The 18,526-nt window shown below is 32.7% G+C and overlaps 1 protein-coding gene and 1 long non-coding RNA gene across 5 annotated transcripts; both read right to left on the reverse strand.

The window, feature by feature from the left end:
• Positions 1–4,586: 4,586 nt before the first annotated feature.
• LOC115719726 (uncharacterized) lies at positions 4,587–6,255 on the reverse strand. Its single transcript, XR_009686058.1, has 5 exons — positions 6,196–6,255; positions 5,995–6,099; positions 5,349–5,911; positions 5,030–5,079; positions 4,587–4,871 (listed from the first exon to the last, which is right to left on the reverse strand). It is a non-coding gene; the product is annotated as an uncharacterized LOC115719726 (long non-coding RNA).
• A 3,720-nt stretch (positions 6,256–9,975) lies between these two features.
• Positions 9,976–18,522, reverse strand: LOC115719717 (uncharacterized). 4 transcript variants are annotated; one of them, XM_061109891.1, is made up of 11 exons: positions 16,984–17,319; positions 15,638–16,904; positions 15,363–15,511; positions 13,365–13,442; positions 13,054–13,136; positions 12,879–12,954; positions 12,296–12,332; positions 11,107–11,322; positions 10,927–11,019; positions 10,197–10,711; positions 9,976–10,049 (listed from the first exon to the last, which is right to left on the reverse strand). In XM_061109891.1, the coding sequence occupies exons 4-10, from the start codon at positions 13,394–13,396 to the stop codon at positions 10,610–10,612; spliced, it is 639 nt and encodes a 212-aa protein (XP_060965874.1). In that variant the 5' UTR covers positions 13,397–13,442; positions 15,363–15,511; positions 15,638–16,904; positions 16,984–17,319; the 3' UTR covers positions 9,976–10,049; positions 10,197–10,609. The 4 variants fall into 4 exon arrangements, with proteins under 4 accessions (XP_060965874.1, XP_060965873.1, XP_060965872.1 ...); XM_061109890.1 differs by lacking the exons at positions 9,976–10,049; positions 10,197–10,711; positions 10,927–11,019; ... (3 more) ...; positions 13,054–13,136; positions 13,365–13,442 and adding exons at positions 14,525–14,850; positions 17,409–17,686; positions 17,784–18,305; positions 18,386–18,522 and having other exon boundaries at positions 15,638–15,688; positions 16,729–16,904; positions 16,984–17,321; XM_061109889.1 differs by lacking the exons at positions 9,976–10,049; positions 10,197–10,711; positions 10,927–11,019; ... (3 more) ...; positions 13,054–13,136; positions 13,365–13,442 and adding exons at positions 14,525–14,779; positions 17,409–17,686; positions 17,784–18,305; positions 18,386–18,522 and having other exon boundaries at positions 15,638–15,688; positions 16,105–16,904; positions 16,984–17,321.
• Positions 18,523–18,526: the final 4 nt, after the last annotated feature.

Here is an 18,526-nt window from a genome sequence, read left to right on the forward strand (position 1 = left end):
TGATCCTTACAACTAAAATAAAGTGAGTACATTACCAATTCATAAATAGATTCCAAATAAACTAATAAGTGTATGATAAGCAGTGTACTGAGTTAGTTTTGACAGTTAATAACAGTTAGTTGTTAGCTCAAGGTTGTTAGTTTTGTTGCTGTTACTTTTCTGTTATTTCTTTTTTCTTTTCAAGGTCTTGTAACTAACTCTGTAATCTCCTCGCTATATATAATATGCTTCAATTCAAGACTTGCTAACTTTCGCAAAGTCTTGTGATTCATTCTCTGAAATTGTGTCCTCATAGATTTGCATAGATAAATTCTCTGATTCTACAGTGTAGGAAATTTAAGCTAAAAATGCATCTCACTAACTAAACCAAGGTCAGAAAAGACCTTTCACAAACTATGTGGAATACCAATAAAAGAATCAAAACGACCCATAAAACCAATACTGAAGGATTGAGAACACTTTTGATCCACTTCTAAAACCCTAGCCCTTGGGTTTACTTTGTCTTCTCTTTTCCAGTCTTGCAAAACTAGCTAGAACAAAACCACACAACCTAGATTTAGATTGATTAGGTTTAGTTAGAGATACGCAAAACAAATAAGATAAACAAAGAGAGTTGATCTCGGAGTTTACTCCAAAATTTTAGGGTTATGTCTCTGTCAAGCTCGTCTCAAAGATGCTTGATCGTGCACTATCAATCATCAAAAGGTTACAAGAAATAAGTGGAGATTCCAGGCTATAGAAGTCAGCAAGGTAATTTTGATCTCTCTTCCTCTCTATTTGTTTATTTACAATGTCTCACAATTCTCTCTCTAACTTTCTCTCTATTCTTTTTCTTGGTTTTTACACTCTTCGAGCTCTTTCTCTCTCTAATTTGAGAAATTCTAATTAGGGAACCTGTGGTTTGAAACTCTTAGGTGGCGTTTGGTTGGAGGTAATAGAAAGGAAACAATTTTCATTACATTCCTTTGTTTGGCTGCATATTAAAGTATTGGAATATCATTTCAATGGAATGCCCTTTCCACCATTTTGGTGGAATGACTATTCCATTTTGAAATGAAAGGAAAAACCATTTCAATGTAACATGAAAAAAAAAATTAATGATATTTTTATCAATATTTTTTATGCATTTTAAATTTTATTTCATTTCATTTCTATTCCTATGTTTTTATTCCTCCCAACTAAACGTCACCTTAGTCTATAATTGTTAGCTTAGTGAAGAGTATTTATTGAGGTCGATAATAAGCTGTTGTGACTGATTCAGTTGCAGGTCTTTATTATGTTATTGTAATTGTATTGATTAGTTGATAATGTTGTGAGGACAATATAGAAATTTCACAACAATTTCCTCTTAAATTTTCACATGAGTTGTCTAGGATAGTCTTACTTAGTCTTTGAGGGTCTTAACTTGAATAGGTCCCTTATCACCCCATCCTGTGTCAACTCCTACTTAATTCCTACAATGATTGAATTTACTAAGAGTTACAATCTTAGTACCATTTCTGATGGGTTCTCCTCTGTGGGGACCGTTTCTATTTGCACTTCACCTAGTATCACTTTGTCTCTGATAAAGTCATATTTAATTTCCACATGCTTTGTTTTGTCGTGGAATACTGGATTTCCTTACAAGTGCACACAACTCTAACTGTCTGAATAGACTCTAAGAGCCTTAAGGGCTCGTTTGGAACGTCGTATTAGGTCGTATTGTATTGTATTGTATTGTATTGTATTATATTGAATTGTATTTTATACAATATTTTTATGTAAAACTATATGTGGTATTAACTTTTATGGACACCTAAATACATAATATTATAGTATAAATTAAAGTTTGACATAGTATTATATAAAAATATGATATATAGTCTGAAGATCAAAAGGAATAAAAGACCCCAGAATGCTACAACCAGTTAGCGATCGTGCGTGCCTAGCAACAAAGTGGACCGCACGATTTGCTGGTTGTCTGACAAAACGTAATTGAACATCAGAAAGAGAGGATAATAAATTTCTACAGTCATTAACAACTAAGCCAAACACAGAAGTCATTAACTGAGTAGAATGAATAGCCTGGACGGCGAGCATACTGTCACTCTCAATCGTAACACCTTTCCAATGATTTTCCCTGATCCAACTAAGTACTTATTTGATTCCCGTAGCTTTAATAACTTCAGGTGCAAAGTAGCCTCCATGATACGCAACTTGAAAATGAAGAGGGGAACCAAGATGATCGCGAGCCACCATCCTAAACCCATAGGAATTTTCCTGCTCGAATAAAGCGGTATCAACATTAATCATGATAGTTTCCAACACCGGTTTGACCCAAAGCTCATTTTGATCACCTATATTATTGAGAAATATAGATGAAAGAGAAGTAATATCTTGAGTTTTTCTCCAATGATCAAGAGAAGTAGTTGTCGATACCATAACCTCATTCAAAGAGGAGGTTTAATTCTTCCACACTTTTTTATTTTGCACTTTTCACAACGCCCAACAAACCATAGCAATTTTACACATATCTTCGGTTGCTGTAGAAGAAAATGTGAGTTCAAACCAAGATGCAAAGGTACCTGGGGGGTTCGGACAGTGAACACCAAGTTGCTGCCAAACATGCAGTAGCCAAAGAACACTCAACCAAGGCGTGAGATGTGTTTTCGGGTTGGGCATCACACATGGGACAAAGGATAGAAACATTTACATGTTTGGTGACAAGGTTTAGGCATGTGGGGAGGCAGTTTGTCAAGGCACGCCACAACATGTTTTTAACTTTTGGAGGTATTTTCAGCTGCCATAACTCCTTCCAGAACCCGAAGTTGTTAGCTGCAGGTTGAGGAGTCTTGTTTTGCTGCAACAGCGAGTACGCACTGCTGACACTGAAGCTCCCATTTGATTCACCAATCCAGTACCAGCAGTCATCTTCAAGAGTAGAACTCAATGGGAGGCCGAGGATGAGAGTAGCATCTCTAGGATTAAAAATATCAAGGACTAAATCATAATCCAAGCAACGAGAATATGTTGAAAACAGTGCAGAAACATTCTGGTTTGAGAGCCCAGGATTGATGGTTGTGACAAACGGATGGTCCTTGTCAAGGAGCCACGGATGGTCAAGGATACTGGTAGTCATACCAGTCTGAATAGTGCGACGGGCTCCTAATTTGAGAAGCTTTTGGGCACTCCAAATACTACGCCAAATAAAGCTGGGATTGGAACCAAGATCAGCACTAAGGAAGTCAAAGTTGGGGAAATATTTTGCTTTATAAACCCAACTAACAAGTGTGTTTGGATTGCATAAAACCCTACACAATATTTACTCATCTCTTTCTAACAACACCACTAGCCTCTTTCTTCCTTTTTTTTTTCTTGGATAACCAGCTGCCCTTTATTCGTTCCCCCTCTCCCTTTTCTTCCTCTTTTGATGGATTAGAACTAGCTTGGCCAAACCAGTCTTCTTCGCTAACTCCACCACTTGTCCAAATTGAGATCTTCAGATGGCCAAACAAAACGAAAAACAAACATTTGGCCAGATTTTCAGTGATCATCTTCTTGGCTTCTCATCTCCTTATTTTCTGAGATTTATCCCATAATATTTTTTTTCTTATGTTATTTTTATTCTAATGGCAGATTTGATTTTTTTTTGTTATTCTTCTATTTTTTTTTTTTTTTTGCATGTTAAGCATTAATGTTTGAGGTTGTGTGTCTTGCGTCGTCGGGGTTCACATTTGGGCATTTGGGTTACGGTGTTCGCTTATGGATGAGAGCGGGTTTAGAGTTTCATGGTTGGGCTTGGTTGGGCTCACAGAGGCGGTGCATCTCACCGGAGTGGATTCAATTTCTTCTTAGATTTAAGTTTCAATATATTTTTTTAATTTTGGTTTTATTTTTTTTTTGGTAAAGATTTTAATTTTAGTTAATCGTCATATATGTAAATATATACATGTATATATTCATTTATTTTTTTTTATTTATTATCTCTGTATATTGTATGTAGTTAAATAGGTATTGATTGTATATTGTATATTGATGTTTGAATATAGATTAATATATATCTTCTCTCTTAGCATTTTTTTTAATGTTTGGATTTGAATATCTTTTTTCTTAGCATTTTCTTTTTCAATAATTTCTCTCTTATTAATATGGAAAAGAGAAATCAATTTAAGGTTCATTCATATTAATGAAAAAACGTTTCAGTTAATTCAAAAAAAAAAAGTTTCAATTCTTTAAAAAAAAAATAATTATTTAAAATATAAAATTCATAACACTAATAAATATACCAGCGAGACCTGCTGCTATTGATAATGAACAAGCAACGGGGTGTCAGCCCACAGGTATTAATGATGAATAGCGACCCTTTATTACCAACAAAATCTCATATCTTTACTAGTAGACTGTTCTGCCCCAAATAATGGTATTTGTTGTTGTGTAATACTTTTGCCGCGGATGTTTTAGTCACAATATAAATTTTATGATTTATAATTAGTCACAACTTTTTTACTTTTAGTCACAATAAAATCTTTTGTAATGTAAGTTAATATAGTCATTGATAGAGTATGCAAGAGAGAAATGTGAAGTGAATAGTTGTAAGAGTTCACACAAGCATCCCCAACCTTAGTTAATTCCATTAAAGTTGTATCATCAAGTACCAAAAGTCATCTAACAATTAAATAAAATTAACATGAAGTTAAAAACACTAATGGTATGGGGTACCAATAGAAACAGAAGACTTAAAAAGAAAGTGTATGTAAGCGAATAATTCAAGAAGAAAAACTTAATGGCGGCTGATTTCACTGGCGTCGTTAGGCAAAAGAGAATCAATAAGACGAAGAGCTCAACGATTTGTTAGCCACTAACAAGATCAAACTCATTCCATGATTTGCCAACTGAAAATCAATAACACAAATATCTGAATTCAAAACCCACACAAATGGAAATCAACAATATAAACGATAAAGTATATTTAGCAAAATAAGAAAAAACATACATGATCAGTATATTTAAAAGAAAATTAAAAAATAGTGGTAATAATAAGGAGTATTACCTGGTTAATTATCTGTGATGAGATGATTTATTGAATTGTAGGTATTATACCTAAAAAAGTTAAATCAACTCATAAGGTAAAATGAATAATTCACTTCAAGAAAATTTGGTATTCATATTACTAAAATATTATTAAAAACTCTTAGTTTTCATAATTTATTTTTTGAATTATATTGAAAATATTATTGAATACTCTACAATAATTCTCACCTTAACATCATTTGTGGAGTAGTATGTTTAACTAATTTAGGACTCTGTTTTTCGATAGTGCAAAACAAGGTAGTCAAACATCATTAAATTAGATAAACAAAAAAACTAACCTTAACATCTTGGAACAACCTTCTCTGATGGACATACAACAAAAGAGCCGACAGCTTCTTGTATAGTAATCATCGGGTGGCTAGGACGAAAAAAATAGGCACTTGGTGAGATAACTTTGTCTTTGTCAACCCACACTTGCATGAATTCAGATCCAAGAGTAATCCCATGAACTTCTATGTTCGGATCGCTAGAACACCAATGACCCAGCAACTATTTCATCCTTCCAGTAAAGTAAGTTGCAAGCATTATTCACATTAGAAAATTTACTATTCTTTCTATGGACTACATTATTGTCAAGATGATTGCAAGAAGAGCTTCAAGGCTTTAACAACTTGAATAACTCAGCAATTTGCTTCTTCATGCTACCTAGTTCTTTATTATAAGCTTCAATTTTATCTTGGAACATGTTAACAACAGCTACTTTTGATTTTGATATCCCTCTTCCTTGGCCAATGTGACGACCAGATTTTGGTATACCAAACAACATTGTTAGTGCATCCTCGTCAATATTATTTGTAGTTTGAGAATTTGGATTTTCACGTATAATGTCATCTAGTTGTCCCTACACATCAATTAGAAAGTTAAATAACAAGAGTAAAGTAGAAACATAAAAAAAAAAAAAAATTACGAATAATAAGTACTCACCAATTTTTCAGAAGCTATTGAGTTGATTGGCTAACCATTCTTTTTAGTATGGGCTTTTTGAAATATATGGACCCTAGTTATTTTTATACCTTCATTTTGTTTAATCTGCATGTTGCATAAAATATCATAGAACAAGTTAACTAATGCAATTACATACATTTAAGTAACGCAATAAAAATATTATAATAGTTAATGAAATACCATATCATCAATTGTTCGAGTATACCCTCTTCTACTTAAAGCCTATTTAGAAGAGAACAAAGTAAAACAAACTATATCTAAAAAAAATTAAAAGGCTAGTTATAGTGGACTAAAAAAATATTTCCTTGTATGAGAATATTTTCAATTTACTAGCAAAAAGAATAGTGGTGACATAACTTAGAGAACACTAAAAAAAGTATAAGACTTGGCGACTTTAAAATGCAAAGTATAAAAGTCACCTGAAACTTGAAACTTTATATGTATATACAAAATATACAATTTTTATGTTACTAAATAAAGAGAAAAATATATAAATAAATAAAGAGACAAATATATGTACCATGTGTTCTTTACTCGTTTCCTGTTTAACAAAAGCCCTCCTCCACTCTACATCGCTCTTGATGCAATCTGGTTTTAGTGCTTGTTGTTTATTATCACTTTTAGCATTGATAATGTCTTAACAAGTCTAGATTTTGAGGCTCTCTATAGATCAACCATCATTTGAAAGCATAACTTTTTTCCCAATCTTGATGCAAATCATATTTGGCCTATAATAACATATAAATGTTAAAACTACACATAATATATTTAGGAAGTTATCTAAAATTAACGGTTACCTGAATAGATGCCCAAAGAATATCTCTCATCATTGGTGTCATTTTCCTCCAATCGGATAGAGTGTAAGGAACAATCTCCTTCACAAGAATACCAACAAAAGATGCAAATTGTACTGAATCATCACTAATTGGTTGCCCATTCATGTTCCAATTAACTTTTATCAAATCACCATTCTTTCCAGTAAGATTAGCTAGCATAGTTCTGCCTCTAGCCTTCTTGGTGATCATCTCTAATTCTTCATCTGCATTACGATCCTGAGGTGTTGCATCCAGCTGATTTTGAATTGCAATACTTGTATTTTGTAATCGAGTTGATTTTCTACAAGTGTCTAGCTTTTCTGAGTCGCAATAGGAGAATCAATTATACTTTGGTTGGTTGGAGCCTCTACTACTTTAGGTGAATCAATTAGAATCATGCGACGAGTTGCTACCCTTGTACTAAGGGCAGGTGGTGAGTCATTGACAACCCTAGTAGATGGTGCAGCCAATTTACACAGAGAAGTTTTTTTTTACTAAGTGGTCTTTCATGTAGCAAGTCATGAGTACCAAGTTGATACTTCAAGCTTGTTTTCCTTTTGTTGCTGTTTTTGCCCATTCGTAGGATAGTCATCTGCATCTAAAAAAAAATTGAACTCTAATCATAAGAGAAATCATAAACTTATGAATATATCTGGGCAACATTGAAAATTTGATCTAAAGAGCCAAATTCAAATCTCATAAAAATTCTCAAATCTCTAAAGCTTAAAAAGAAAAATCTCAAGAGAAATTGTTCGGAAATTATCCTAGCTAGAATAAAAAACACACCATACATTAGGATTTTTCTTGTCAAGAGACGCAACAAACAATTCACAAGACCAAATCAAATAAAAACAAAAAGACATTATACATATTGCATAAGGTGATTAATAAAATCCCAATCCTGCAAAAATTATTGCTAAGAGAAAACTAAAAAAAGCATAGTAAAGCCATGATTGATTATTAAACCGATATCTTTGATCTCATTCATTTTTACTCCCTACAGCAATACCTACTCTTTGGACTGCAGTTGAAATATGAATTTCAAGGACTGTATCCGAATGTATAATCATATGCCTCAAAAACCACCAAAAAAATCCAATCAAGAAATTATATCCAAAAGATCAAATTATCAAGACGAAATATGTATCATTTGAACTCCACACACTTAAAAAAAATATAGCATCTCAATATCATTTTTTATCTCTATTTTACTCTTATATCTCTAAACTACCTAGTCCAAATACCATCTAAACACATAATTGAAGTATGTTACTAACAAGTGGCCAACTTCCATGACTTATTCTTTGAAGTCTTGTGAGTGGACATGGTAGAAAAATGGCCCAATAGAATACTTGAGGGCTTGCCTGGTGGTCTAAAAAGGAACCCCACAAATCTAAACAAGCTCTTCCAGGAGAGCTAAGAACAGCTCATTATAATTTATCAACAAAAATACATCAAGAACAAACAACTTTAGGTCCCAACGTTCTTTTACACTTGACCCCCCTCTTCAACCCCTATCTATATTGTTATAGAAAGATAACCAAAGTAATGAAAATTCAATAATTTATACTAGATTCAATTAGCTATAGTTGGTATAAATTAAAATAAAAATTATAACATGAAAATAAAAATTGAAATGTACCTTTGGAGTGTGAGGTCAATAGTCATCTTAGGCGTCTATGTCCTGACAAAGGGTCCAAGTGAACGATCTCAAGCATCCAATGATCACTAATACGAAATTAATAAGAAAATATTAAATGTTAATTTTAAAAAATGAAACTATATTTAGATAGTCCTTATATAGTACGTGTACATACTCGTGGTTCCACGGTATAAAGAACATTTGGGAATTGTTATTCATTGTATTCAACCATTCAACCAATTTGATAACTTCTTGGTCGATAACTCCATCTTTGTCCATGGCGTTGAGAAACTCTGGGTCAAAGAACTTGAAATAATCCCGCATATTCGTTAAATCATCCCAAATGCATCTGCATAAATTTACCATGGTTAAGTGTTATATTTTAATCAATTGGGAAGAATATTATGTAAAACATACTTAATTCAAAAAATCATTATGTAAAACATACCTAATTCCAAAGATCATGCCTTGACATCCAATATAATTCAAAGTCCCAACTTGCTCTACATCCCCTGATGTCAAGATAATATTTGTGCAAGGTGGCATGAAATCAAAATCAATTGGAACTTCAACAATGTTGTGCATCCCTTTCCTCCTTAGAAATTCTTCAACCAAAAAGTGGAGACATGTAGGTATTTGAGCCCAAACCTTCGAGGAGAATGTTTTCTTCTTTTCCACTGGATCTCTCCTGACATTTGATTGTGATCCAGTCAAAGACATAGCAGGGATCTGACATCTATTTCCCCTTATATGGTGATCTATGGGTGGTTGCGACATCCGGGAATATGGGAACCTACAAAATATGAATTATGACATCAATATATAATAATTATGCATTAATCATATATGACAATAAATAAATAATTTTTACCTTATTCAAATTTAGAACTATATGTTTTAGCCAGGAAAGGAATGTGTCATTTATCCCATGAACATATCAGACATTTTGGATAGAGTGAGCGATTTCAGCCTCCTCTTGAAGTGGTTCTATAATCAAAACTCATGCAATCCCTTCTTCATACTCCACCGTATGAACTTTTACTGGACTAACAGATTGCAGAATTACACCTTTCGCTACTATATTATGGATGTTGTCTGAACGCAAAAGTACATCGTTGTTATTAGTGGATGAGAAGTCATACATGACAGGAGATGCCTAATTATCATCTTCATACCCACCAAACTCCTACTGATCATCCAAGTAATCAACATTTTCTTCTGAGGAGTTGTCATTCCCATCATTTTCTTGTTGTGCAGCAGACAATTTTCTCTTCAATTTCTTTTTTGAGTTGAAGAATTTTTTGTTTTTGGGAGGTTAAGTCACTACATTTAGCCCTTTTCTTTCGACCAAATATCTTAGTGGCTTTTGTAGTGAACCTACAAATAACAGTTGGAACACTCATTCAATAAAAAATTAAGTAAAATAAATAAAATGATCTAACATTAAATCAAGAAAATAGCATACCCAGCAGCTCTGATCCGACCAGGGTGCTCGGGTGTCCCTAATGCTTGAGTCAATATGTCGTCCGACTGCTGGCCAAAACTTCACCCGAGTTTACTTTTTCCTTGAGTTCAGCCTATGCAGTATGATTGATTATAGTTAGTACTTAGTACTTAATAATAACAAGCCATATATTCATGTTACTGAATTGTGTTAGATATCACTTACTATCCTTGCAGCAATCACCCTATCTAAGTTTGTAACTAAAAAATTATTGTCTTACAGGATTTTAACCAAACTTGATGGCAGGGTGGATCTGGAATTCTATTTTCTTTTTTCTGCAACAAATATGTCATTAATAATGGTTGATATCTTGAAGAAAACACATAGTATATGGTAATAATATAAAGTGCAGCAAATGTAACCTTTTGTGGTTGTAAATTTTACTAGTTTTACAACATACTGAAATAAGTGAAATAATACTATGTAAGATAAACTCAATAGCCTCCTTTTGTTCATGTATAGAAAATTTCAATCAATATACACCAAAGGCTTACAGAAATGCTTATATCAGCAAACAATGTTGCAGCAATGAAATTTCAACAAAAATTACTAGCTCAATTAACTTCATTAGCTAAATCTTGTCCAGTGCTAAAACCATGTTACGTCCTAATTAGTCCTTGTCTAGATAAATCCTTAAAAAGATTCAATAAACTTCTCACATTCTTCACATGAATATAGTATATACAAATATTTTCTTATTGTTGCAGAAGTGTTTTTTGCTTCAGATGGTGCTCTCTGAAAATGAATATGGCATATAAAACAAACTTGTCAAAGACACCCTTTAGAAAAAAGGGTTAGGATTCCTTAGTCAACAACAAAATCATATTGCTACTTACTTTTACATGATTGAAATCAAAGGCTCTATTTATAAAAGAACACAATTAAAGATATTATTGATGAAGTCATTGTAAACAATTAAACTAAATAGAAACAAGTATGTAATTCATTACCACATCCTTTCGGAGAGTCACCATGCCTCTACGAATTGCGTGGTGCCTTAATGTATTCTGGCGAGCTCCTTCAGATTGTGCCTTTCTCAAAGCCTACAATAAGAATGTGTAAGTTAAATACTATTAAGGCTCATATATCCAAGCTAATTATATAAATGTATTGAATATACATGTACGTACCAGACGCTCAAGTGTTAGACGACTCGCAACAAATTTTACCCAATCTTGTTGATCAATTTCAAGATGGTTTTTTGGGGAATAGCGAGCTCCTTCACCATATTCTCTTTGGCCAAAGGCATTATGACGTCGGATGTAATTTGTCTTAAAATCTTTCATAATTCGTCCTGCAATTTTAAGACAATCTTTTTTCCAATCTGCCCAAACTTTGTAACCACGCTAGATGTAGAAATTAGCAAACAGTTAGTGGTCTAAAAACACCTTCCTCGGCCAAATAATGTTTAGCTCTTAAACTATAAATAACATAAAGCAAATTCTTATATTATATTTTCCTTTGCTTTCAATGAAAGAAGGGACTAATGGCTATAAGCTGATCAATTACATAAAGACTATCAAATGGAACTTTCATCTATGTATAACTGAGAGCCAGTTTATATTTAAAATGTCATTTGTTTGATGTTGTTGTTGTAGAAATGAAGTGAGAAGAGAAGGGGCTGTTGTTGCGTCTACAAAAGTGTAGCTAGGTAAGTTTCAAATAGAGAAATGCTTCCAGCTGTGTTAGATGTTGCTTCTGCTTATGTACTATTGTTCAGCCTAATCTTTAAGGAAGAACCACTAAACACCATGATCATTCCAAACGCATTTGATGGAGAAGAGAAATCTGGATTGTGTTTGATGATGATGTAGGGAGCGTGAATTATTCTATGTTTTGATTTAAGTGTTTAATTTTGTGACAACTTCTTCTCTGTTTTTGAATGAGTAAAATAATCATTGACTTGAAGTTTATAAAATACTTGTAGCACTTAATATTAGTGCTTTTGATTGTAAAGTTTCCTTGTCTTGATTTTGTATGTGTGTCCTCCTATTAGTGCGTTAAACCCTTTGGAGATGGCATATTGAGATGATTTTTGATGGCAAGAAACTCAATGATGTTCTGATTAGAAGGTGGGAATCCAAAATATGTAAACTAATTTGGTTAGTATTTTTATCTGTTCTAGAAAACAAATCAACATAATTTTTTTTAAAAAAAAAAAAAAAAAAAAAAAAAAAAAATTCTCCAAAAATTCAAAATCTAAACAATAAGTACATAGACATAAAATGTAATTCAACCACAAAAGTAAGCAATATACCTCAAAGAATAATAAAGTATGTCTCATATCATATCAATTAGTTATCAATCATAAAATCTTACCGATTGTTGAGATGATTTATTGGATTGCTCATTGTACCTATTAAAAATGATGAAAATATAATTAATCAAAAATAAAACTTACAAAACTGTGATTTTAGAATAATTTGATACCTTAAAAATGATGATAGAATTTCTACAAGAGAAAACAATCAAATAAGCAATAAGTTCTCTTCAAATTCATGAAAAGTTTGTTGTCATATTTGAAACATAGTTAGGAACAAAATGGGTGGTGTATTCGGAAACTTATTAACTAACAAGCTGTGAAAAATAGACTTGTTCTCTCATTCATCACATGCTCCTCCAATCTCAAATCACACAATGACCAAAAATGGAAGATCAATATAAATTCACAAACTAATGCCAAAAGAATAGGAGACTGATTTCGAAGGCTCACTTTACTCGATTCAAAGAACTTGTTTGATATGCTACCACAACAAAAAAACTCAACTATTGCAAGCACATTTTTTGAGAAGAAAGGTTATGTATGTTTTGTAAAACTTCCGAAAGAAATGATTATCACATTCAGCGCTGAACAAAGATTCAATATTAATAAAACATAAAAGTGGAGAGAGCAATGTGATACCTTGAACAATTTACGTTATTGTTCAGCCTGGTTCCTACTTTTGCGATCCAAAAGTCGAAAATCAGTATGAATAGCACTGCAATAGCAAAAAATAAAATAGCAATTGGAAATTGGAAAAAACTGAAAGGGAAAATAATAAGTTCCCTAAGTAACATGTAATTAGAGTAGAGATTACTTTTCATTTTAGTCTTTATAATTATATGGTAGACTGAATCATCAGTCTTTGAACTTTGAAGCTTTTTCCTTGTGTGTAAATTTCTGCAGACCAAAAGAGAAAAAAGAGTATGAGATTGAATATATTTGTGGTGATTGTATCTGAGGATTTGTATATACTTATTTAATATAAGTAAGAGTTTGTCTAACTTTTACAAATAGAACTATACACAACCAGCATTTCATTATGATATGAAAAAAATGCTATAAATCTAATCAATTTTAAAGAACCCAAATGTAAAAAAAGATAATAATATATCATAAAAATGTTACCTTGGATTGAGCAGAGTTGGAGAATGACTCATTTCTGATTTTCCTGAGTTACTTGCTCACCACTTACCACCTTACGATCTGTTTTTTGAATGAAAATAAATATAAAGCATTGGACTCTGATTAGATGAGTAACAATCTCTGATTGAAGCCCTTTGCATAACTGAAAAATCCCCAAATTATCTTCTTCTTTTTTAAGAAAATAAAGTAAGCATTACAGAAGAACATTTTGTGGATACAGAATAGAATTAATGTAAGACATTGCATACCAAATGGTCAAAGTAATAAGCGAGATGCAGATGTAGACAGAGAAGAGCATCACGATTAAACTAGGGTTTATGAGAAGAAAATGAGGTTTTATTTGAGGTTCTCTCAAACTAACTCTTTTGACAAGTTTTATTTTTTTTATTATTATTATTTCACAAATACATAAAAATAATTAAAAAAAAAATATGATTTATATAATTTTAAATACGATTTTCAAGATTTTATTTACTATTAATGTGATATTTTGATGTATTTTTATATTGTCCGATTGTAAATTTATTGTTATTTTCAAATTACTTTTATATAGTATTTTTGTTATTTTATAAAATATTGTAAAAATATTAAAAAAAAAATAAGGGTAATTCTACATTACACCCCTTTAAAAGGGATCTACTTTCGGTATTTAGAAGAATTTTTTAGTCTAATTTTTTTTCATATTCATTATAGATATTTAAGATAACCTACAAAATTTTGAAAAATTCAGAATAGTTTACAATATAGAAAACAATGTTCAAACAGTCTATTTTACACGCGTATAAAATAAAATAGTCACGCGTGCAACACACTGTTTGAACGTATTTTTCGGCGTGTTAAATTTTTCCAAATTTCTTAAAATTTTGCAAGATGTCTTAAATAACTATAACGTACATGACCATGAGAAAAAATTTGACTAAAAAATTATTTCGAGTGCTAAAATAGATAAGAGTGCATCAATGTATCCATTTTAAGGAGGTACATTTTTAGAATTTTCCAAAATATAAAAATATAAAAATTTTACAAAAGAAATATTATTTTATGTGTATATATAATTTTGTATACATTGCACATTTATATTAGCACACTTAATATTATTATTATTTAAAAATTATAAAAATAATCCTTTTAAGACACCAAGAAAAAATATTTACAATGCTGGCATTATTTTCAATATGAATTTGTAACAACAAAATTTGGTGAGTGAAAATTGTCATATATAGGTGTCCACCCTCGTAAACATTCAAGAAAGAAACTAGAATGAGGCCTCCCATTTGATGATCAAATCCGAATTCTTCATTCGACTTGGCAAAGAAACTCTTCGAAATGAAGTCCGGTTTAAGTAGGATATGGGGATCACAAATCTCTTCACTTTCCTTCCATCTCCAACATAGCCTCTTCAAACATCAGCAGCTTAGTTAGCATTTGAGGAAGTGTTTAGCATTATCAACACCAAGCATACAAAATCCTATTGATATAAGAAGAGAAGAGAAAAAAGATATCATAAAAAGTTTGCAAGTGAAGAAATATGTTGTTGTACTTAACTAAATCTCATGTTTATATGTAGTAGTCATTGATAGAGTATGCAAGAGAGAAATGTGAAGTGAATGGTGTATAAGATTTCACACATGGTACTCTATAATTTTAATACTAAACTGAATCTATAAGACAATGAATAAAATTATCTCTATTCTCATTTCTTTAACAGAGATAAAAGTAACTATAGCTAATATAATACCAAAAGTGATAGATAGAAGTTATACACTATATATTATAATTAAAAGTGATAACCACACTCAATAGCTGATAAATGAGATTTCACAAATTCTAAATTCTGCTCATCCGTTCTGTAATGCATTTATCTCATTGTAGCGCGTGAGGATAGTCAATCTTGAACGATAAAATAAAAAATAGAAAACAATAATCTTGTATTGAATGTATTTAAAATAACAACTTATCAAAAGAATCATTCATGTTTACCTGAGTCTTTAAGAAACTTGCGGGATTTAACTTGGTCGTAAAACTTTAGGCATACTTCATAACGAATATCAACATTGTATGCCATTAGATTCGACACTTGTACTCGGTGATTTTAGACTTGAATGAGAACTAACATCAAGCACTGAATACTACACATAATAAAAAAAATATTTATCAAATTCACTAATCTATCTATAGGAAAGAAGAGAGCGTGTACAAGAGAAGGCCACATGAACTAAAAATGTATATGCACCGGAACTCTAATAAATTCTTACCAAGAGAGTGTCGAAATTTGTTGAGATGATTTATTGGATTGCTCGTTGTACCTAATAAAAATGAAAATATAATTAATTGTAAAAAAACCTTATAAAACTATCATTTGAGAATAGTTTGATACATAAAAATGATAATAGAATTTTCATTTAATGAAAATTTCCATTTTTCTTTAAAAAAAAAAAAAAAAGAAGAAGAAGATGATAATAGAATTTCTACTAAAGAAAACAATAAAATAAGCAATTCTTCAAATTCATGAAAAGTTTGTCGTAATATTTGAAACACAGGAAACAAGTAGAAAGGTGAATGCGGAAATCAACAAAATTTCGAAGGCTCATCAGTTTATTCAAAGAACTTCTATGATGTGCTACCAGCATAAGAACTTAATAATAAGGGGGAGGGAGCAATGTTGTACCTTGAACAATTTATGATAAAACATTAATGTAAATACAAATAAATTATTGCATACCTCTTCGATCAAAATCAATTTCTTAGGCCAATAAACATAGCGTATAACACCTATGGGATTTCAACTTCTTGAATAATTTTTGTGATTTAAACCCGTGCATAATTATTTGAAATCACGATACCATGATATGAAAAGATATCAACCGGTTCAATCATGCCACCCTCAGCCATGACATTGTCATTATCCGAACATAATTTTACACATTGACCTTCATCTTCATAGTCCATTGGTTGTCCTTGGTCTTCATCATGCTCGGGTTGTTCTTGGTATTCATAATTTTCAGTTGGTTCTTGGTCTTTATAATTGTCGATCGGTTGGTTCTTGGTCTTCATAATTTTCGGTTGGCTCTTGGTCCTCATAATTGTCGGTTGGTTCTTGGTCTTCATAATTTCCGACCGATTCTTGATCCTCATAATTGTCGATTGGTTCTTAGTCTTCATAATTTTCGGTCGGTTCTTGGTCTTCATGTCTCTCTTCATCTCTATATGCATCGTCTAACATTTGAAGCTCTTTTGTTTGTGTATTTCTTTGTGCCTTTAGCCTCTCAATTTCAACTTTTAATTTCTTGATTTCAACAACATTTTCACATGCAACATAATGTACAACATTTACATCTACATATACCTATTATTATATGGGGCAATAAGCCATTGTCTGAGTTAGTCATCCAAGTCATTCGAGTGACTAGTGCTTGGCAACGATTACTATCAGCCCCTGAATCAGTGGCAATCGCACCTGGATTCAAAAATTCATATACTCGATTCAGGCCACCAATGTCCAACAGTCATTCTTTCATGTACCTGATAAAAAGTCATAATTAATAATCGTTGCTTTCAAAAGAACATTATCAAGTTTATTTTTAAGAGTTAGAAATGATACTTGCACCAAACTCCTATTTGTTGGGCTCCCAAGTATTGCATTGTGCACAATTTCTGATTGTCACTCTTAGCAAGCCAAATAAAGTCATCTGCGACCCCAAATAGCTCATTATCAACTTGGAATTGGATTATGGATGAATTGGACCACCTTCTAACGAAGTTCCAAAAGGCAATAATGGAGGAAGTTTGGTGTGGTTGGACATAACGACCATGAACTTTTGCCTTACTCGGCCTCTCAAGGTGTTTTAGAGGTTGTGTTGGAGGACCAAGTAAATCTTCAAAGGCTTTTGTGATTCTCTTCACGGGTTGCTTTTGAAGTTTCTTGGTGGGTGGTTGTGTCTATATATATATGAAAAAGAAACAATAAAGTTAGCAATGTCATTAATGAATAAACACAATAAGTTAAGTAAACAAATTGAAACATACCAAATGTTTTCGAACAGGTGTAAGATAGTCTTTTGGCCATGCTACATAACAATTTACAGCTTGACCTACTGTCGTCAATGAATCGTCGGCTATGGGACACGGGAGCAGTGCATTCTCCATATTGGCTTCTTCGATATATACCCGACGATAATCTTTGTGTAGGTATTCATCCATGTCAATGAAAAACTCAAATATTTTTCCTTGAGAATGTGGCCCGAAGCAACCTTCAGTACCATCCCACTAGGCTCCAACAGACAGTGCATCCAACATGGTAAGGTCTGTAAATCCAAAACAAACAAGCAACAACTCAATTTGTAAGTTGACCATATTTATAATTTTGCATTAGAATAATTCGTAAAATAACATTAAGATTACCTCTTCTGAACTACCACCACTAGGTGGCAGTGCTGCTGCTGGAGCAATTTCCTCTCGAAAATGCGGTGGTGATGGAGAGTAGACATTGGCAGCACCCGACGGTTGTGCTATGGGATCTGGTGCGGAGTAGACATTGGCAGCACCCAGTGGTTGTGCTACTGGATCAAAGGCAAGGTCAACATGGGGTTGTTCATTTAATGCTCCTCCAACACCGGAACCAGATGCAACGCTGCTATGTTGGGAACTAATAAGACGAATGAGCTCATCCACTTTATCCTGCAGCTTTCTGTTGCTTTCCTCTGTCTCACGCACGCGTCTCTCCAAATCAGATGATGCCTGGTTCGACCCATCGGTGTTTTTCCTTTTAGGGCGTCGTGTGTTGAAATATTTGGTTTGGGTGACGCCGAAACCCATGGCTCGAACCCAGCCACCATGCTCATCTGTCCCGAGCGCCATGGTCAGCACGTCCCTTTTACCTTCCACTTGTACAACACCCTCTTCCACTTGCTTGCGTAATTTGTCCTACAAACAAAACAATTAGAGTTAGAAATAAATTATGAAGCATAAGAATTAATACAAATAAAATTATACTTTAAGCTTACAATCTGTTTAGCGATTTTCGCAGCTGGGCCCTCCACCTCGCCTTTCGTGTTCATGTGACATTTTTTCCAGATTTCAAATCTGTCAAATTCAGCAATTTGGTAGTCGGCCTCTTTCTCCATCTATTCTTGAACCATCCTTAC

The sequence above is a fragment of the Cannabis sativa genome, chromosome 2 (genome assembly GCF_029168945.1).
Source record: "Cannabis sativa cultivar Pink pepper isolate KNU-18-1 chromosome 2, ASM2916894v1, whole genome shotgun sequence".
Taxonomy (NCBI): Eukaryota; Viridiplantae; Streptophyta; class Magnoliopsida; order Rosales; family Cannabaceae; genus Cannabis; species Cannabis sativa.

Bases quoted from the DNA above. Each gene is read 5' to 3' on its own strand.
- LOC115719717 (XM_061109890.1), bottom strand. From the start codon at position 18,505: ATGGAGAAAGAGGCCGACTACCAAATTGCTGAATTTGACAGATTTGAA. The intron at 18,306-18,385 runs GTAAGCTTAAAG...TTTTGTTTGTAG, and splicing joins CGAAAATCGCTAAACAGATT to GACAAATTACGCAAGCAAGT. The intron at 17,687-17,783 runs GTAATCTTAATG...TTGGATTTACAG, and splicing joins GTGGTGGTAGTTCAGAAGAG to ACCTTACCATGTTGGATGCA.